This window comes from Symphalangus syndactylus, chromosome 7, assembly GCF_028878055.3.
Source record: "Symphalangus syndactylus isolate Jambi chromosome 7, NHGRI_mSymSyn1-v2.1_pri, whole genome shotgun sequence".
Classification (NCBI taxonomy): Eukaryota; Metazoa; Chordata; class Mammalia; order Primates; family Hylobatidae; genus Symphalangus; species Symphalangus syndactylus.
Window position 1 is genome coordinate 95,106,381 of NC_072429.2, and position 21,968 is coordinate 95,128,348.

General features: G+C 40.6%; 1 protein-coding gene across 2 annotated transcripts in view; it reads left to right on the forward strand.

Moving 5' to 3' along the window:
* The window catches only part of SDC2 (syndecan 2), a 119,552-nt gene that overhangs the window by 13,306 nt on the left and 84,278 nt on the right, over positions 1-21,968 (forward strand). The window contains exon 3 of one of the 2 annotated variants that reach the window (XM_055286840.2): positions 6,693-6,812. The exons of the other annotated variant lie outside the window; for it this stretch is intronic. Coding sequence (XP_055142815.1) covers positions 6,693-6,812 — 120 coding nt within the window. The remainder of the gene's footprint in view (positions 1-6,692; positions 6,813-21,968) is intronic. 2 annotated transcript variants of the gene reach the window in all.

The window sequence follows — 21,968 nt, forward strand, 5'->3', positions numbered from 1 at the left end:
AAAAAAAAAAAGATAGCTAAGTAATCAAAGAGGTATAAAAGTCTTGGGATAATTCTCACTGTATTCTTTTGGATTTTGCTTTTTTAGTTTTTGTAACAATGGAATTTAGAGCTGGAATGGACTTTTAAAAGGAAACACATCCAGAGAGGTTAAGTGATTTATCCAAGATTACATAGGTAATTAGTGGCAGAGTTGTAAATTTAGCCTACGCTGTTTTATTAGTATATTTTCTTATATAACATTCCTTTTCTGGCTGCTTCTACTCCCTCATTCCCCCCATTAATGATTAGCACCGAATGCACTATTTCTGGCACATGTTTGATAAATAAATGAAATACCATGAAACATACATTTTACGTTATACATTTAGCATCAGTGTGGTTAGTGGGTTTTGTGCAGAATCCTTTGGTGTTTAGATACTTTTTCAATTTCCAGCAAAACTGTGCTCCAACTAATTCCTTTACCTGCTGGTGAAACTTCAGGCTGATTTTGGGAAGACAGTTGAGAGGACTGAGATTTGGAAGACCCAGAGACTGAAATAGAGTTGATTTGTAAGTCTTAGGAAGATTGTGGAGACTTATAGATAGAAAAGGAGATAAAAGCTTCCTGGAGATAAGAATCGGGACCAGAAGCAAAATCCTCATGAATTAATACTGCATTTTCTGGGGGAAAGAAGGCTGCTATTGTAGTTAAGAGAAAAAGAACATTCCTTGGATTTTTATGCTAAAAATATGTCAGTGCCTTCCAGGAGAGAGTCTGATGCACTTACAGCCCAGGTAGAAGTGCTTTTTTACCCAATTCCTTTTGCCAGTCTTAGATGTAGGCTCCTCTTTTCTCCCAAGAGTTTCCTCTTGAATATTGGCCAGGTGCGGTGGCTCATGCCTGTAATCCCAGCACTTTGGGAGGCCGAGGTGGGTGGATCACGAGGTCAGGAGTTCAAAACCAGCGTGGCCAACATGGTGAAACCCTGTCTCTACTAAAAATACAAAAATAGGCCAGGTGCGGTGGCTCACACCTGTAATCCCAGCATTTTGGGAGGCCGAGGCGGGCAGATCACGAGGTCAGGTGATCAAGACCATCTTGGCTAACATGGTGAAACCCTATCTCTACTAAAAATACAAAAAATTAGCCGGGCATGGGGGCAGGTGCCTGTGGTCCCAGCTACTCGGGAGGTTGAGGCCGGAGAATGGCGTGAACCCGGGAGGTGGAGCTTGCAGTGAGCCGAGATCGCGCCACTGCACTCCATCCTGGGCAACAGAACGAGACTCCGTCTCAAAAAAAAAATAAATAAATAAAAAATAAATAATAATGATTAGCTGGGTGTGGTCGTGGGCGCCTGTACTCCCAGCTCCTCGGGAGGCTGAGGCAGCAGAATGGCTTTAACACAGGAGGCGGAGGTTGCAGTGAGCCAAGATTGAGCCACTGCACTCCAGCCTGGGTGACAGAGCAAGACTCCATCTCAAAAAAAAAAAAAAAAAAAAGAAAAAAAAAGATTATTGGTTTATAAATTTTATCATAACACAAATGTATTTGAGTCAAACTTTTTCAGAAAAATGTCTGTGAGATGTTTTTAAGAAAAGAATTTTATTAAAAGGCAGTAACATTAAAAATTACCACAGCCTTCTCCTACTATAGATAGGCATTTTCCATTCATTGTCTATAACTGTCTCACAACTGCTATGCGGTATTACTTGCCAAGTCTGCATTTTATGTGGCCCAGCACAAGTTAGAGCCTCAGTTTTTCTAGCTTTAAATAGTCTTGCTATGACACTGTAATCTTTCAAGAGAGCAGTGAAAGTGTCTAAATGTATCACCACTGTTTAATGTAGTCCAGTGGGTGCAACCCTGGATCATGAAGTGTCTAATGGTTGCAGCCTCAAATCACGAAGTATCTAATGAATGACTGCAGCCCTGAATCATGAAGTGTCAGAATCTTCCTTTTCATTGGTTGGCCTAATCTTCCAGGTCACTGATACTCTGATTTCTTTACCAACTTTTAGCATATTGCTTTAATGGCTTCTTTCTGCAAACTTCAGTCTGGTAGTGGGAGAACTAAGAGGTAGAATTAATAGAACCTCTCTAAATCTCAGCTCTGCCAATTTCTGGACTTGGGCAGGTGATTTAACCTCTCTATGCTTCCATTTTCACATCTGTAGAAAGGAGATTAGTCATCGTAGCCACCTCATAGAGGTGTTGTGAGGGCTAATGCCTTAATTAATGGGTGTCAAGCACTAATAAAAGTGTGCAGGATAGAGCCTGCACTAGACTCTTAGTGTTGACGATGATTGAAATGGACAGCTAATTAGATGTACTGACCAAAGAAGACGGTGTCAATAGTCTTTTGAGGTTTTGAACATGAGGCAGAGAAGAATGATGGTGCCACTGACCAGATCAAGAGGACAGACCGATTTTTTTCCTCTTCTTTTTGTGGCTCTTGTGTTTTGGTGAAAGGAGGAGGCATTTTGGTTTCTCTAGGTTTTCCATCTGGGTAGTGGAGGGCATGTTCTCCATTATGGGTTTTCAACCCTGCTGCCGATTACGTAAACTTCAGAAGCTTTTAAAAACTATTCATGCCTTGGCCCCACTCCAGACAATTAAATCAAAATCTATGTGGTTGGGGTCCAGCTCCCTGTTAAAGCTTATTCTCACTTCCAGAAGGTTTGAGAACCCTGCTCTAGAGGACTTCTTAGTCTCCAGTTTAGAGGGCAGCCTAGCCGGTAAGATTTTGTATTCTTAACGTATGCTTTCTACTGCTGTGATTAAGCCCCATGTAATGAGGTGGCTTTCCAGGACTCATCTGCTGCCTGTCACAGTCTAAGCAGTGTGGAATTGGGAAATCCTTGCTCCCTTCCAGCTTCTTCCTTTTCTCCAATGTCTTTTCTGCTGGATCATACTTTTTTCTTTTGACTATTATTTTGGTGGATTTGGAAACATTTGAGAGGTCTTTAGACAGAAGACTGCATAGCTATAAAGTAAGTTTATCTGAGGATGTCTTTTAAAAAAATGCACCCATTGCCCTTCCTGAAGGAAAACTTTTCCTAGTGGAACAAAGGACACTTGTCCTCTTGGTCTGGTTACAGAAAAGCATGTTTGGCCAGCTTATTAGATTTGCCTGAGTTCATACTTTGAACAGAAAAATTGCATGTTTTACTGATTGGAAATACATTCTGGGACTTGATTGAATATACTGATCATGTATAGGTCCTGCATAGGTGTCTTAATAACGGCCTTCTTACCGTACCTGCACTTAAGTTCAGCAATTTGGACCTGGTTCAAGTCGCTTCAATTCCATGGAGCTGTATTGTTTGCGGCTGAAGTAGGAAGAGAGAGTGCTTCAGGCTGTCTTGTGAGCAAGACATCTGAGTTGTCTTTAGTTCATGCTTAAGCACAAAAGCAGCAGCCCATCATCTAATCTATTCATAGTTTACTTTGTTTGGGTATCTAATTTGGGAGCATGCTGCCCCTCACTCACTTCTAAAACACAATTTTCCATCCATTGAATAAAAGGGTCTATCTTTAATTGACTCAGGGAACAAAACCTTGTTGAAGAATTCTGGATTTCTCAAAGCTTTTAAAAATTGCTGTGCAGGATAGCATTACAATGCTGACCCTACTGTCACTCAACATGTATCTGTCCTACAATGGAGTTGGAAGAGGGATTATTCTGAGAAGGTTATTAAAATGAAACATTTACTATGATTCATAGGCTTTTAAACCCAGTAAGTCTGTAATATCTAGAGTAAAATTCAACATCAGTTTATTATTTTGGTGATGATAGGATTAAATGTGTCTTTACAAAGTATTAAGCATGCACAGAGAAACTGCAAATGTGAATTCTCTTCGTTCTCCCCATTAGGAGTGTATGCCTGATAGATAAATGTTCCAGAGCATTCATGTAATACAATTAGTAGATACAAGTGCTTTTTCTCAGTGGAAATTGAGGTCTGTTACAAGGAGTAACAGATTAGGCCAGTGGTTCTCGAAGTAGGGACTGATCAGCAGCATCTACAGCTCCTCGGACCTTGTTAGAAATGGAGATTCTGGGCCTCTCTGCAGACCTAGCAATCAGAAACTTTGCAGGTAGGGCCCAGCAGTCTTGAGCTTTAAAAAGCCCTTCTGCATGCTAACGTTCGAGAATCTCTGAGCTACGGTTCTCACCTTGACAGCACAGACACTATTGAGAGTCCTTGGTTGTGGGGCACGGGTGTCAGTATTTTTGTTTCTTAAGCTGCCTTGGTGATTCCAGTGTTCAGTCAGGATTAGAGGCTGCTGCTCTAGGACCTTGCTACCCAAAATGGGGGTCCCAGACCAGCAGCGTGGGCATCACCTGGGAGCTCTTTAGAAATCCAGGCTATCAAACCCCACCTGAGACCTACTGAATCGTATTTAAGTTTAACAAGATTCCCAGTGACTCATAAGCACATTAAAGTTTGTGAAACACTGATTTATAGAAATACTGAGTTTCCTTTGTAGAAGCCAGCCCTTAGAACGCCCTTAATTTAAAAGTTTTGTGAGGAGGTAGAACAGCTGTTTTGGCTTCTGCCTGGCAGTGACTCAGGGAAGCAATCACTGGGGGCAAGGGAAGATTCCGAAAGCTGCGAAGGACCCAGGACCATTCCATCAAGTGAGTGCTGGTGCAAGTAATGAAAATCCCAACTCAGATTGGCTTAAGCAATGGAAACTTTTTGGTTCAGATAATGGAAAAGTTCAGGAGTAGTTCTGTTTTCAGGTCTGGCTGCATCAAGAGGCTTATGTGATTTTTTTTTTTTTTTTTTTTAAATCAGCCTCAAGGCTTACGTAACTCTCAGCTCAACCTGACTTTGTTAGATTCACTTTCAGGTTTTATAGAATTAGAGTAACAGCTAAGCTGTTGTTAAAAAGAGATTCCTAAACATAGTGGGTTAAAGTAGATTTATTTCTGTTTGACACAACAGGTATGGTGGGATAGCTCTGCTGTGCTCACACGCAGTTCTTACCTGCTGGTCCAAGGTGGCCAGTCCATCCATACTGTCTCCCAGCCAGGAGAGAGAGTCAAGGGGGAGAACATACCCATTCCTTTTAACGCCACAGCCTGGAGGGGTAACACATCACTTACACTTATATCCCACTAGTTGCAGCATAGTCACATGGTCACAGAAGGTACTATGCAGGCTGGGAAATGTAGTCTCTACGTGGATGGCCACGTGCCCAACTAAAATCTGGGGATGTTTTGTTACTAAAAAGGGAAGACTTTAGGTATTGATGACAACCAGGAGCGACTTCTCCTCTGGTGGTGGCAAGATGGAGTCTGGCAACTTCAGGTTAACAGCCCATCCTCTCAGCAGTTGCAGTAGAAAGCACTACTCCTTCCTAGTTCTTCCAGTAAGAATCCCAGAATAGCTTCCTAGTTCCTTAATTTCTGGGAACTACACATGAAGAAGTGTCCCCAGAATCCCGTGGACTGTGATAGAAAAGGATTGGTTCCCCCAAAGAGAACTGTTTAATAGCAGGCGTAGAACAGAGAGACCTTTACCTCACTCCTTTGTGAATTGGCATTTGGACCCAGACAAGAAAGGCAAGTGGAGAACACGGGGGTGCTCAAGCCAGATGTGGGGGCATTGGGGGCTATTTACTGTTGAGTTAGTCAAGTATGGAATATTTGAAGATTATTAGCACGTGACATAAAGGGTATTTAGGAATAAATGTGTTTGCTGAGTTTAATAAACAGGAGACTGTAACAGTGTACTTTTGATCTTCCTATCTCTTATTTTAATGGTTGGTAAATAAGAGTAAAAGAAAATATAAACTTTGGTAAATGCTTTTAAGAATGTTTTAAATTATTTAATCTTTAATTGCTAAAGATTATGTAAATAGAAGCCTTTAGTGCATCAAACAACCATGAGTGTTGGAGAGATGATGAATTGAACTTGTGTTTACCGTCTCCTTCTCAAGGTTTTGTTTTCTTAGTATGTTTTTTATACTTAGTACTTTTTTATACTTTATTCATTACACAAAGGATTTGAGGTAATTTCCAAGACTAAGGCCTTTCTCACAAGCTTTAGAAGAAAATTCTAAAAGCATACTACATCCTGCTTTTAAAAAAAGTTGTGACAGTCTTACATGATGGAAAAATAATATATTATATTCAAAATAACATGGTATTTCCAAGGCTCTCAACTGCTTATTGTCCTTTTAATAAAAATGTGGATTGTAGGCACATCTGCTATAAATGAATTAAAATTTCATTTGCCCAGAACTTTGTGTATTCCATTAATAAGATTTACCCAAAACACTATTGTTGGTTTAATAAATATTAAGAGAGCATTTGGGATGTGCCTCCTGGCGTTTGTTGTTTCTCTCCTTTGAGCATTAACTACCCTTCTGAGTCTTCACAGGCTGCTTTTGTTGTTTTGTGCCTTGAGGTATAAATAGAGGCAGAAAACCCAGAAGATGCAAACAAATTTAATACTATAAACTATTTACAGATGTGTTTAGTATTCATTCAATAGAACCTTTTGGTTTATTGAATATAAACCAACTTTAGCATTCTACATGTGCAAGGGGTTCTGTTTTTTCTTTTATTGAAAATTTTAAAGACGACAAAAACATCTTTTGGTAGTATCATCATCTAATAAGCACCAGAAAGATGTAATGTCATGACTTGCATCTGACCCTCTGTCTTCTTGGATCTTACATACTTCTGGACAACCAAGAGTGAAAAGGGCGGAAACTTCCAATCTCGACTGAGTAAAAGGAAAGCCTTTCTAAGAGGTGGTCAAAGATGGAACAGGCTACTTCAGCAGGAGGCAGGACCCGTACCTGGAGCTAAGCTGGTGTGTGTTTGGATCGCTGTTTACTGAGGATCTTTAGAGGAGATTCAAGCCATCAACTGGCTGGGGAGAGTTGCTGACCTTTATAGCTTCCTTCTAACCTTAGAAGATCCTGTACGACATTTTAAAGGTGAGTGCTGAGCAACTTAAACTATATTTTATTTCCTTTCCTGGTAACTTGGTCTGACTGAGACTAGACATCTTTTGTTGCCTGTAGTTGAAGGAGTCTGGCATTCTAAGACCAACTTGCTGTTAAACTGATGGCAAAATCTCTATTTGCCAAAGTTAGGGGACTGTGTATGTAACTGCTGAAATCTAACATTACCTCAAACTTCAAGGGACTCTGACAGGTACTTTAACCAGTTAGAATGGCACACTTGACTGTCTGGTTTGAGTCAGAGCAGTGAGTGCCTGGGAGAAAACAGCAAACTCAAGACACCATGAGTGGACTTCAGGGAGAGGGAAGAGAGACAGAGGGGCCCACAGGCCAGCACGAAGAGTATAGAGGGAAAGTGGCCACTGTCCCAACCTGCCAGGGGTTTGGGAGGCACTCTTAATTTCCCAAGCATTCACTTATCCACACTTTGACCAGGCAGCCCTTCTTAGGCTGGACAGGGACGCTTATGCTGGACCTTGATCACCCATGACCCATGTGTCATAGTGCAGAGCTTTCCTTCTGAGGCTTAAGTGACCGGTGTGACAAGAACCCTGAAACACCTAATGCACAGAAGGACTCTAGGTCCATGGTCCCCAATCTTTCTGGCACCAGGGACCGGTTTCATGGGAGACAGTTTTTCCACAGGTGTTGGGGGGGATGGTTTTGGGATGAAACTGTTCCATCTTGGATCATCAGGCATCAGACTCCTTTCACAAGGAGTGTGCAAACTAGATTCCTTGCCTGTGTAATTCACAGGGGTTTGCGTTCCTAGGGGAATCTAATGCTGCCACTGATCTGACAGGAGGCCGAGTGCAGGCGGTAATGAGACTGGATGGCTACTCACCTCCTGCTGTGGGGCTCGGTTCCTAACAGGCTGTGGACCAGTACTGGTCTGCGGCCCCGGGGGTCAGGGAATCCCTGCTGTAGTCATGAACCATTTGTTTCCCTCTTGATTTTTCCTGTGCTAGCACTCACTTCCATGTTTCCTTCTTTATTCTGGGTAAAGCAAGAGAATGTTGGACAGGTAGCCAGAAGACTTGGGTTCTTATAGGCTGGCCTTTCTCTGCCAGTAACCAGCTGTGACCTCTGACAAATCACTCAGCCTCTTTTACCTCAGTTTCCATTTTTGTAAAACCAGCTAGTCTCTGCAGTCAAACCTTCGATAGTTCTATAATGGCTATGCTTTTCTTAAGGAGTCACTTTTTTCCCCTACTTTCTACCTACTGCCTTGCAATGAAGTTTTTAAAATTCCGGTCCAGACTTTAACACTGTGTTCTATTCTCCTCTCTTCTCCTTTGGCAGCCAACTAAATTGGTTACAGTTGTCATGTAGAATGCGGTAATCTTTCATGACTAACCATTTCCTCTCTTAGAGATGCCACTTCATCTAGCTGCTGTAGCTCGGATTTCTTCTTCACAGATAAGAGGATGGAGGTTGCTCTTGATATGGGAAATAAAAGTCGAAGTAGGAGGTAAAGTTCCACCGTAGAGGGAAAATGTCCACCTGTTGGAGACAGGAAACAACTGGGGTGCGAAGGGCCAGCTGTCCATGTTCTATCGATGAAAATTCCCAGCAGATTTTTTTCTGTATTTTTGGCTCTGAATATTATACACTGAACATAGAGTCTTGTCCTGGAATCTGATAGTTTTCTTAAACACTGGACAAGTGAATATACTCCAAAAAGATCATGAGGCCACGGGTATTGTATTCTGAGGTCCCGAGAAGTTGATGAATCTTCTCTTCCAAAGACGAATATTTTTACCAGCATGAGCTACCCAGAAAATTTTAAATTTGAAAATCTCCCAAATGCCCATGATTTTGATGGCAAGAATTGTTAGAGGCAGGTGGAAAATGCTGCCCAACTGTGATCATGACACTTTCACCAACTTATGGCTCCTTAGCCCTGGGACTGGCCAAAGAACCCAGTGTTGGGCTGGAAGGGGAGCCCTTCCAGGCTGATGGATCTCTTTGCCCCGAGTGCTGTTGTCACACTGCCGGTGTTCGAATCGCCTTGGGGATTGGGGTTATTTGTTAAAAATGCACATTCTTGCATCCCATCTCAGACCCTGCATTTGAATGTAACTGAAACATACTGAAGTTACAGAATCATTGCTTTTGGCTGAAAACCTAGAAAGCTTGTAATGGCTTTCTGTGGACCCCACCTCTCTGCTTAACCTTTTTGGGTTTTTAGTTCTGGATCTAAGGCCCTCCCCTCTCTAAAATGCAAAATTTGACACTGAGCTAAAGATCCAAACATAGCAAGCATTATCTAGAAATTATTCCTTTAAGAATAGTTTATTTAGCCATGCAATAGGATAACTGTCAAACAATATTTTATGCTACTTAGAGTTGTACATATAGGTACATAACATTGAATAGCTTTGTTGAAGTAATGTACCTATCAAAAAAATTCACCCATTTAAAGCGTAGTTTTTAGTGTATTCACACAATTGTGCAACAGTAACCACAATCTAACTTTAGAATATTTTAATCACGCCCCCACCTCAAAAAAAAAACCTGTACCCATTTGCAGTCACTTTTCATTCCACTCACTTCAAGGCCTAGGCAACCACTAGTCTCCCTTCTGTCTCTGTAGATTTGCCTATTCTGGACATTTTGTGTAAGTGGAATCATGTAATATATGGCCTTTTGTGATTAACTTCTTTCAGTTAGCATGTTTTCAAGGTTCATCCATGTTGTAGCACTAGTACTTCATTTCTCTTTATTGCCAAATACATAAATATTTATTGTGCATTGTATATAGTCATACCCCCTTTTCCATTTGTTAGTTGGTGGACATTTGGGTTGTTTCAACCTTTTGGCTATTAGGAGTAATGCCGCCATAAGCATTTGTGTCCAAGTGTACAAGTTTCATGGGGCTATATGTTCATACATTTCCATTTCTCCTGAGTATATATACCTACGAGTGGAATTTCTAGGTGATATGGTAGCTCTGTATAACATTTCAAGAAACTGCCACACTGTTTTGCAAGGTAGCTGTACCATTTTACATTCCCACCAGCAATGCACAGGGTTCCAGTTTTTCCACATCCTCATCAATACTTATTATTGTCTGTCCTTATGATTACAATCACTATTGGGTATGAAGTGGTATCTTATTGTGGTTCTGGTTTTCATTTTCTTACTGACTGATGATGTTGAGCAATATGTCTTTTTGTGTTCTTCTTAGCCATTTGTATTTACTCTGTGAAGAAATGTCTATTCGGATGTCTATTCTGTGGGTTGTCTTTTCATTTTCTTAATAGTGTCCTTTGAAGCACACAAGTTTTAGATGTTCATGAAGTCAAACTTACCAATTTTTTTCTTTTGTTGCTTATGTTTTTGGTGTCATATATAAGAAACACTGCCTAACTGAAAATTGCAAACATCTATTCCTATTTTCTTCCAAGAGTTTTATGCTTTTAGTTCTTACATTTAGATCTAAAATCCATTTTGAATTAGTTTTTGCAAATGTTGTGGGGTTGGGGTACAGTTTATTTTCTTCTATATGCATGTGGTATCCAGTTGTCCCAACACTTTCTTAAAAAGTCTTATTCTTTCTCCATTGAATTCTTGGAACACTTGTTGAAAATATATTGACCATAAATGTAAAGGTTTATTTCTGCATTCTCAATTCTATTCCTTTTATCTGTATGATTTATATGAAGTACTATATGTACATATTTTTGTATATATATGTGTGTGTATAAATACACACATGTTTGTGTGTGCGCACGCGTGTGTGTGTATATATATTTTATATATGCATATATATATAAAATATATATATATTAAAATATAAAAAACAATTTTAAGATTCATGTGTGCATATATATATTTTATATATATGCATATATATTATATTAAAATATAAAAAACAATTTTAAGATTCATGTGTGCATATATATATAATATATATGCATATATAAAATATATATGCATATATATTATATATATATATGCACACATGAATCTTAAAATTGTTTTTCCTTTGGCCTTAATTTAGGTGATTAGGGAAATGGACAAGTAAATAGGTAGGAATTAAAGACGTTAACTACACCAGGAGACTTGACCATGAAGTCCCTCCTGCCTCAGCTGAGCTCATTTAACAGGGATACAAAGAGCCGCAGAACGATTGGTTTGCTGTTGTTTTTTATTCTTTTTCTCTCCCTCCCTGAAATGGAGTGCCTTTCAGAATGTTTTGGAGTAGGGTGCATTTTAGATATCTCTAGTCCTTGGCCTAGCCCTGACAGTGAGGTCTTGACTAAGATACTTAATGAGTTCTGAATGCCCCCCTCCTCACCCTTAAGCAGCTGATTTTTCTAAGTTTTGTTTCGCTTCATGGTATAAAAAGCCTAGTCATGTGATCTTCATAATGTTTCTTGGTTATTTTAATTTTTAATGGTAAAAAATGCCTGACAGAAAAAAAAACCCAAGACTTTGCTGTGACACGGTGCGCTTCTGCCTTGTGGACCTAGTTGGAGAGACAGCCTCACCTTGAGAGGTTTTTTTTTTTTTTTGAGACGGAGTCTCTCTCTGTCACGCAGGCTGGAATGCCATGGCGCGATCTCGGCTCACTGCAAGCTCAGCCTCCCAGGTTCACGCCATTCTCCTGCCTCAGCCTCCCAAGTAGCTAGGACTACAGACGCCCGCCACCATGCCCGGCTAATTTTTGTATTTTTAGTAGAGACAGGTTTCACCATATTGGCCAGATGGTCTTGATCTCTTGACCTCGTGATCCGCCCTCCTTGGCCTCCCAAAGTGGTGGGATTACAGGCGTGAGCCACTGTGCCTGGCTTACCTTGAGAGCTTTTAACCACAGATAAAGAGCTGAAACTTCTTGTGAAAATGTCTTAATTTTATTCTTGGGTCCGTGGGAATTTAGAAATACAGGCTTTTAATTGTTCACAGCTGGTGCATGAATAGAGCGGTAATAATAATTAGGAATAATATGGTTCACCTCCTAAGCTGTTAGTTTCAATCCGCTAAATTTTTTTGATCAGAAGTCTGGCACAGTCTGCAAGTGAGACCATTTGGAGGAGGTCCATCCTAGGTTTCAGTCAAGAAGTGTGCATGTCTGTCTTGTCCTGCTAATTTGTTACAATGATTTCTATGGTTTGATTTTAATGTTTTTCATCTAAAAACACACGTGCAAATCCAGCCTACACTCAACAAAATCCATCCAGACATTCCCACTACAGAGCCCTTGAGTGACAATTTTCTCTAAGTTAGAGGGAGCTTGCAGCCTCTCCTGCATCCCTCTGCGGTGGGAGGAGCCTTGCTAGGGGAGAGAGGGGGTTTGCTCTAAGTCTTCTGTGAATGGAGGCCGACCCAGAGTGCCCAGAGTGCAGTGCTCCCTGTAATTCCCCAGAGAGTAGTTTGGAAATCTTAAAGCTGATTTACAGTTATTTATTCCCTGCCCCTCCCCCCACACTATTTTTTGTAAAATCCTCAAATTTCAAAGTATTAGTACAATTTATTAGTGATGTTTACTTTTCATCATTTCTTAATGCTCCACGATACAGAAATTTTTCAAAATGTTTCAAAATGACAAATATTTAGTAGAGAATAAGGATTAAAAAAGGAATGTGTTCTTGAAGAGTGATGTGGTTGGAGGTTGTTTTCTGGGAAGGTTTAACAAAATAGTTGTCTTAGGAGAACACATCATAATATCAGATTATTTAATGAAACCTCTTTTATCTTAGATAATCTAGGGGGAAAAATCCTAAATTTACACTTAAGTGGTTAAAAAAAGTTAAATCTCAATTTAATTATTTTTTAGAAGTAGTATAAAATTTTTTTTTTCTTTTGAGACAGAGTCTAGCTGTGTCACCCAGGCTGGAGTGTAGTGGCGCAATCTCTCCACCTCCTGGGTTCAAGCGATTCTCGTGCCTCAACTTCCTGTAGCTGGGATTACAGGCGCGCACCTCCACGCCTGGCTCAGTTTTCATATTTCGGTAGAGACAGGGTTTGTTGGCCAAGCTGGTCTTGAACTCCTGACCTCAAGTGATCTGCCTGCCTCAGCCTCCCAAAGTGCTGGGATTACAGGTGCAAGCCACCACACTCGGCGTTAGAAGGAGTAGTATAAAATTGATGACATCAACAAGTTGATAGCGTCTCATAATTTATGCTGCCCACTAATTTGGCTAATTTAGTAAATAGTTGTTACCTGGAACTAAATGATTTCTCATAACATGCCTTCTTGGCCTTTCTCACGGGACTTCCTGGAACAAGATGACTTTTGTTGGGTAGAGCTGATAAAAGAATCCAGCCATAAAACTTTGTAGTGACAACTTTTTACTTTTAAAAGTATATATTGTAAAAAGCTCTCTTGAATCTACAAATAGAATCCATTTTACTAAAGCTAGGGTGTTAGTTACATTATATTTCCAAGAAGACACAGTATAATTGTCACTTTTGAGGGCCATCGAACTGAAGTAGAGAAAGGTGGTGACTTTATGGAAACACCAGATTAGTATTAGAAATTAGCGTGAGATCTATACATTTAGCAGTTTCTAAAGGTGATTTCTGCTGCTTCACTCACTCTTACTGTTTCCTGAAGTATTGCTTGTCAAAGTGATTAGAGGAGCAGTAATAATTCATTTACAGGGAGTCTTACTGCCTTTTCCCTTCCAGAGCCTCTCCTCACATCCCAAGCTGTTTATATGTGATGTTCAGCTTGTGGACAGGGTGTGTGCTTATGTTTTAAGTATTTGCTTCTGGAGAGCTAGCTAGAAAAAGCAAAACAGAGAAACCCATTGGCGTTTTGAGAGTTGAATCCACAAGAAGATGTTGTTTGCACTGTGCCGAAAACATAAGGTCCAAACAGCCGGAACAGGCCTGGTGCCAGGCAATTTCACTGTGAGAGAAAGCTGAGGTCTGATGCGGTTCTCTAAGGATTAGCTGCAACTCAGCAGCTGCTGTCTGAGTTTGATTATGCACATCTTGAGACCTGCATTAACCCTTGGGCCCCTGGGGGAACCTCAGGGCTGTCTTCTAAACAAAGGACTCTTCCCCTGGACACCCAGGGGCAAAAGCCAAAACAATATGGAGGTTAAAAGAAGGCGGAGCTCTGGGAGACTGGATTTGAGAGAACAATCTAGGAAGGAAACGGATTGTAGAATTTTTGAACTGCAGGTGCCTTTTAAGACCCTTTCATTTTATTGGTCAAGAAGCAGAGGCTCAGAGAAGTTAAGTAACTTGCCCAAGGAGAATCAGTCAAAACTTAAGTCCAGGTGTCTTCATTCCCAGCTAAGCTGTTTCATGCAGCACCACATCCCTAATGGGATGATTTTCACATTCGTATAAATAATATGTTGTGTATTTTTGAAAACTGCGCTGAGAGGAAACCAAAGCATTTTTGAATTATGTGTTAATCACTTTTTATAGACTGTCTAGGGATATTCAGATTTTTCTTTCAAATAGCATTTTATCAGTGTGTAAGTCTTAATAAGTGACGGGTAAATAGATCATTCCAGTACATACCATGTATGATTCTTAAAAGCAGAACAGGAGTCCTGGGAAGGTGTTAGGAGGGAAAGCTCGGATCTAGGGAGACTGCTCTGAAAACAAGGAAGGATGTTTATGGAACGAACTCTTTTGTTCAACCATGGCGATGTCTGGATCAGGGCAGCCTTGGAGGATTTATGGCCTCCAGTCTGGAGAAGGTAGGTGGGCTCACATTATCTGTGTTGTAAGAAAAGTGTGTGGGGTCTTTGAGCCTAAGGCTGTCCAGGTAACAAGAGACTCTGTCAAAAAAAATATGTCTATTTAGAGTTCTTTGAGAGTAATATGTTGCTATTTATTTCACATCTGTGTCGGGTATTCAGCATTTTCCTTGCTTTGCGGTTGTAATAAGATCCTCAGCTTTCTTCCTTTTAAAGGTTGGGGAGCTAATTTCTTGTAGGAAATAACACATTAAATCCAAGCGTATCACGAAAACATGTGTCTTCTCTTTTTGCTCAATTAAAAGATTGAGCTGTTCGCGTTTTGTTTGATATGGGGGTACTTATTGAACATTGTCAACCTAAAGCATTTTGAGTAACCAAGAGAAAAATCAGGATGGCCTAATTCACTAAAATTCCAAGTAGATTTGGTATGTGTTTTTATACTTTTTAATTATGAGATTTTAAATTGCTTTATTTGTAAAGGCTGAGTGTGAGCTGAGTCTGTGTCTTTTTCTGTAGTCCTACCATCCTTTCTGCAAAACTCAAGTGAAAATTATTTATTTAGGATGCCCTATTGAGATATAGTGGAATGTCTTTGTTTGCATTTATTCTTTTTCTAGGATTTTGGTTATATCTATAGCTGTAAATAAAGGGGAAAGGAAGGCTTGGAGTGCATGCTAGGACAAGAGGTCCCAAGTAGGAAAAAAAGTCTTGCCTTAGAGCTATGCCTTGGGAAGTGCTTTTTATGTAGTAACCTAATCAGGACATGCCTGTGTCTATTTATTGTTGGATGAGTTTTTGAAGTACGTATTGCCTGAAAGAGAATTTTTCAAGTGGTTACCTAATTTTTTTTTTCTCCTCTGGCTGGAGAAAAGTTAGAACAGAAGGGAACGCTGTGTATTATTTTTGTTGTTCTTCACTAAAGATGTAGTCTTGGCTACTTTGGAAAAAGGAAGGAAGGTATGAAATGGTGGTTAATCCTTTCCTCCATTTTGTCCCCAATTGCTTGCAGTGTCTTTTCACCCTACCGAGAAGCACTTTCTCAAAGCTATCTCTGTACTGTGATGATATCAGAGGAGTCAACTAAAAGCGATTTTCTCTGTAGACAGTTATTCTAGTTTATGGGATGTATTATAAAACTATTGGGGAAAATCACTGAACTACTAAGGTAAGGGAAATAGCTTAAGGATCTATGATCCATATTTGAAATAGTTATTAAGTTATATAATTGGATTTTTAGAGAACAAGATAGAGCAGTTTCAGGATGTAAGGTGTAAGATAAATCTGGTACATGAACTGCTTCCAAATTGTCACCCTGACCAGAAGTAGTAACATTCCTCAGGTGGTGGTTTTATCTAGAAGGGGAAATGGCTATTTCTGGATTAGCTTTATACAAATGAGTGTATTTCCCACCTGCTGCTTTTGCCTGGGGTTGGAATTTTTCCTTTTCACTGCTTGTTACTTGGCGTTTGGATGGAAACGTATCCTCCCTTTCAGAGCCAGAAGATTCTGTGTGAGTCATCAAGAAAAATTTCTCTGAGGAGTTATTAATTCAGTTAGTTGCTCCATAGTAAATGGTTCATGCAACAGTGATAAACCTGTGAATTTGAAATCTTTCTTTAAAATCTTTTTTCCTTCAAAAAATGGCATACAGTGGATTGCTGAGCATCTAAAATCCTGCACTGTTCAGCACTGTCATTCTTGGTAATCACTTTTTAGAGGATTTGGTGTTGTTTTACTGCTTAAGCTAAACCACGAAGTTTAAACTTTTGTACTGTGGAAGTAGCTTATGAGTCCTTTAGATTTCCTGGAAGAGGAAAGATGAGTGTGTGGTGAATATATATGAATATCACATATTTGAATGTGTTACTTACTAATTTTGGTTGAGCATTAAGGTTGCCCCTAATGGATGGGATCTCTGCCAGGGGTAACTCCTGGAGTCCTAGGTACTGTTGGAGAGGAACCTTTCATTCTCGGCATTCTGGGAGAGATTTACATCTGTAAGCCGGATAAAAATATGTGGAAAGGTGATTAGTTTAATTGGCCCACTATTATAATTATTCAGTAGGAGGTGGCTGTGGGACTATTATAGCCCAAAATGCCTGGTAGGAAGAGGCGGAGACTCATTGAAAACAGCAGCAAGGTTATAAAACGTTTGTTTAAACGTGCATTTAATAACAGATTACCCTGGTGCTTTAAAGACAGAGGAATGCTTAAGTATTTGGTACAAGAATCCATCCAAAAAAGACGTGGATTTTTTTTGCAAAGATAATTGTGGGAAATTCTGCTAATGATTTCTTTTCCCTTAAAATATCATACAGGGGAATAGGATTTAGCTAGGTGTAAAGTTGCTCAACGTGTTGGTAGCTTTAAGATTATTTCTTCTCTGGTTGTTGCCACAGACACTCAGGGTGGCCACAATGGTGGTGTTGTTTTAGGCTTCCTTCAAAAAAGAAGTCCAGTCCAGGATAATGTTGTAAAGTGGAGTATTTTTCTTTCACATCAAAGGGCAAGGAATGTTTTACAGACAGTGAGCTAAGAAGTAGGGCGCAGACATTTCAGTACTTGCGTTGGGAAACTATGTGTGGAATGTCATAGTTCATATACCAGAGACCCTGAAGTGAATCCAGGTGCTTGCACGGTGCTAACTTTTCCTGGAGTGGGATGACTGTAGGCAGAAATTGCAGCCACATGAACCTAAAATAAAACTGATGGCTTTATTGGACATTCTTTTCATGAGATTTAACTTCTTAACGTGCACATACATCACTCTGGGGATGTCATTATCATGGCTGACCTTTTGTTTGGGGGAGCTGCTGCTCGCTGTCTGCGCAGCTCCGATCAGCTTGGCTTTGATTACCGCCCACATCTGTTGAGCATGTGAGAGAGAGATTTTCAGAAATCTCAAGCACACTGACAACTGGCTACAAAGATTTAATTAAAACCAGTCAGAACTAATTTCAGTTATATATTCCAGTTTAGGGTATCAACTCTTCTGGTTTCAGAAGTGGGAGTTATGACTTCCTAAAAGTTGTTGTTGAAGGCAGCATGAGGAAATCTCCTTGGGCAAGCAGTGGGTTTCTTTGTCTTAGCTCCCCCACTGCTACCTGGGGTTAATGATTGCAGGGTGGCTGGCATAGTGAACCAGTGCCGGAAAGCTTATTATCAACATGCTCAAGTCATATTTTGAAATCATTCTTCCTTCCTTTTTCTCCTTTCCAATACAAGTCAGAGCACTGCTGTGGTTCCACCTAATAAATACTGCAGGCTTCATTGGGCTGTTTAATGAGACCTAATATAGTATCATTTGTGCACTTTAGTGGGTGGTTCCTATTTATACTTTTGTGTGGTTTACTGCTCAATCTTGGAAAGACGTGGAGTTTGAGGGTTTATCAGTTACAGTTTTTTGTGGAACCAGTTTGAGTGAGACAAGACTGGCCATTATTTGTCAGGTTACATGGATCTCCGTATGAGCTATGAAGATACTGGAATAATTGGGTCACAGTAATGTAAAATAGTAGTCTGTACTTTCAGCTCATTCCAGAGGAATGATTGGAAGCCCTGCTCTCCCTCTCTTCTGCATGCAAACCTCAGGCGTGATTTCGGCCTGTGCCCAACTGTTCTTGAAATGTTCAAGGCTGTCCTTTCCCCCTGTGATGAGGCTTCCAGTCGATGTGTGACGTCACTTAGGGCAGGAACTGGCACTGTCTTGATCCTGGCTGTCCTGGAGAAGCTTCTGTGCTTGGCCTTGGGAAGCCACCCCATTTGGTGCTGCTGTAGTCTCCTTTCTGCTCCTCTTTTAACAGCTGCCTCCCACCTGTGCTCACTTCCACCTGCAGGCCTTGTTTTCCAGTGGCACTGGAGTGCCATGCTGAGGTCACTGGACAAGTTCCTCATCAGAGCCCCCTTCCCATTGGAGTGAGGCCGCGCCCCATCCTGCCTGGGCTTACTTTGTGAGTTGCTTGGGGACATGGAGAAGGCTCTTGCCCGTGGTGCTTTATATGAGGTCCAATTCCTCCAGTGTTTGCCATCTCCTTTAGAGCTCTCTGGTGACAAAATCTTCTTCAGCTGGTCTACCCTCCAGGCTGGTGAGTTGAACTCAGACTGGTGCTTGGAAAGGTTAAAGGACTTGTCCAAGATGTTACCTTACTGGTAAACTGCATCCCCAAGTCTTTATTGATCTCCGAGGGCATCTCTTAATTTGTTGGAGTTTTCTTTTCCTGGAAAAAATACTGCTTGGGTCTCAGTTTCTCCACATATAAAATCAGAATAAGACCATAAATTCATGTAATTGAAAGGGGCAGTTTCAGGAAGAAAACTTAAGATAATGAAAGCCTCCGGAAAAGGGTCTGGGATGACATTATTTCCAGAGTGCTTTCCACACATTGTCAAGGTGGGGCCACACAGGAACCTTGTGGGGTAGGCATCATTGACCTGTTTCAGAGATGAACAAAGTCAGTCTCAGAGACCTTGAATGGAGGCTTATCAAAGCTAAGCATATGGCTTCAAGTTTAACCATCAAATGGTAGAGTTAGTCATGGCTTTTGGATGTGCGGGGCCAGGCATGTTTTCGCCTTGTGGTTCTTTTCCTGATATTTCGGTCCTGTGGGGCTCCTCAAAGTGGCTTTGTACCTATTTTTGTTATGGGTGTAAGGAAGTTAGAATTCTGTGAATATGTACTGATTTTTGGTGATTCTGAATTTAAACATAGGCGTCTATAAAGCTAATACTTGAAGTTTTGGTGTAATGAAGCATCAAAAATACTTTTACATATGAAAAAGGAAAAAATGAGAATTTTACATGCTTGACATACCAAGCTGATCTCCTTAAAGTGGTTGCAAAAACCACCCAGTTGTTATACGATTGTTTGTTTCTTGTTTCTTGTTATGTAGCGTATTTCCAGTAAGTGGAGGGTCCAAATATTTTATAGTTACAGAAACTTCTTCTCTCCTTCCTTGAAGTTTAAAAAAGTGGATTAAATGTCTGCCTATTTTCAAGGAGGCGGGGAGACAGAAGATCTTTTCCAGATTGCAGGAAGGCCAACACAGGTTGCACCCAGGGAACTATGGAAACCACTGTTGAGGAGGAAGGAATTGGGTGAAAATTAAAGAATCGAGCTAGTAAAAGTGAAAAGAGGCCTTTGGGTTTTTTTGGATAGTTTTTTTTTTTTTTTTTTTTTTGAGACGGAGTCTCACTCTGTCACCCAGGCTGGAGTGCAGTGGCGCAATCTCGGCTCACTGCAAGCTCTGCCTCCCGGGTTCACGCCATTCTCCTGCCTCAGCCTCTCCGAGTAGCTGGGACTACAGGTGCCCGCCACCACGCCCGGCTAATTTTTTGTCTTTTTTAGTAGAGACGGGGTTTCACCGTGGTCTCGATCTCCTGACCTCGTGATCCGCCCGCCTCGGCCTCCCAAAGTGCTGGGATTACAAGCGTGAGCCACCGCGCCCGGCCTTTTTTGGACAGTTTTTAAGGGCCTTCATAAATACTTGGTGTACTCCTCAAAGACCAAGCGTTGAAGGGTCAAGTCAGGGAATTAAAACTTGGATTCTGTGTTGACCCCTGTGTAGCTGTGGCCAGGGCTGCTGATTTTCCCCTGATGATCCATTGGTAGAACAAGGCCAGTGGTACTGTTTTCTGGTGCAGGGGTGGCTCGGACCTGCAGGGAAGTTACAGAGGCTGGCCACTGGTTTGGAGCAGACAGGTAAGTAGCCTCTAGGGAGGTGGTAGCTTTGTACAACAGTCTGTTCCCGATGTCTGGGTGACTCTTGTTTCCAATACTTGGCTCTCTTTTTGGATGTCAGTGTCATACTCTTCATTCTCCATGTCTCCTGCTAATTTTTGGCATTGACCCATCCAGGATTTATTTCAGCAGCTAGCATGGTGCCTGACCTATCCATAGTAGGTGCTTAGTAAATACTGCACTCCACAGGGGGAAGAGGGCAGGCATGTTCTGCCTGTTGACGTGATGGGAAGAGAGACCGTGCTTAGGGACAGTTTTGGGAGCTTCATTATTTCTGCCTTGGGAGTGTTTGAATGCACCCTATTTTGCTATAGGGGAAACACCGCAATAACATAAATCCCACTTGAATCATTCTTTGTTCTATCACCCCTGCCCTTATCACTGCTTTTGTAAGACAGGCATCATAGGAGACTCCTAATCCTCTCCCTGCCTCTGGTGGGTGCATGACACTGATCTAGCTTCCACTTGCACAGTTCTCTCTCTCTCTCTCCCCTTAAAAGAGAAATATGATCATGTCATTCTCCTACTTACATGCCTGTCAGTGGCTCCCCAATGCCTTACTTCTGTGGCACACAGAACCCTACGTGATTTGGTCCTGCGTGCTCTGCAAGTGGCAAGTCCCAGGGCCTCTTTGTGCAGGCTGTTCAAGGGGGTCTCATAACCTACCAGTCCGAGTTAGACTTGTTGGGTCTTAAAACCAAGCTGCTTTGAGTTGGGTCTTCAGATGAACTGGGAATCAACATATTTGGGATGGATCTGTAGGGTGCATTTAAAAAAAAGGCACTGAATGTTTGGAATGGAGTGCAACAATTAATGTTAAGTTACCAGAGAAAATTAAGGTATTAAGGGATCTGTGCATATAGTTTTCAAAAATCAGTTAAACAAAAAGCCTGTTTTTTAACTGATTCTATAGTTCATTTGGAAGACTATGTATATTACATGTATATCATATATCTACATATGTGATATATTTAGAATAGAAAAATGAAGCAGAAACTTCTACTACCAAATATTAAAATACATTATAAAGTGATGATAAAAGAAGATGATGTGGGCATAAAAACATGCAAATAATCCAACAAAATAGCACTTTTCAAAACTTTTTTTAGCATATGGAATAACTTAATGATAAGTCATTGGGGAAGGAACAGATTATTTGATAAAGGGAGTTGTGAAACTGGGTATTTTAAAAAATCTATATCTTTGCTTTGGTAACACACCAAAATATCTTTCATATGGACTGGATTTAAATATATATATTTAAAGCTCTAAGCTAGAAAAAAAATGTGGAGAAAATTTGATCTCCGAGAAAGAGGATTTTTTTTAAGCCTAAAAGCCAAAAACTCTGATTGCTCAACTTAAGTATGTAACAGTATTCATTTTACAGAAGAATTACACATAACTAATAATGATCACTAGAATAGAAAAATGTCAAAAGAAAAAACACACAGTATTCATTGTCCTCTCATAAAATTAAGAAAGATTTAGAAAATGCAAATACTCAGTGCTCATAAGAATATGGTTAGATTTTCAACACTTTCTAGAAGGAAAAATGTTAAAATAAATTCCAAAGAAAAAATTTTTTAAATGGTTTG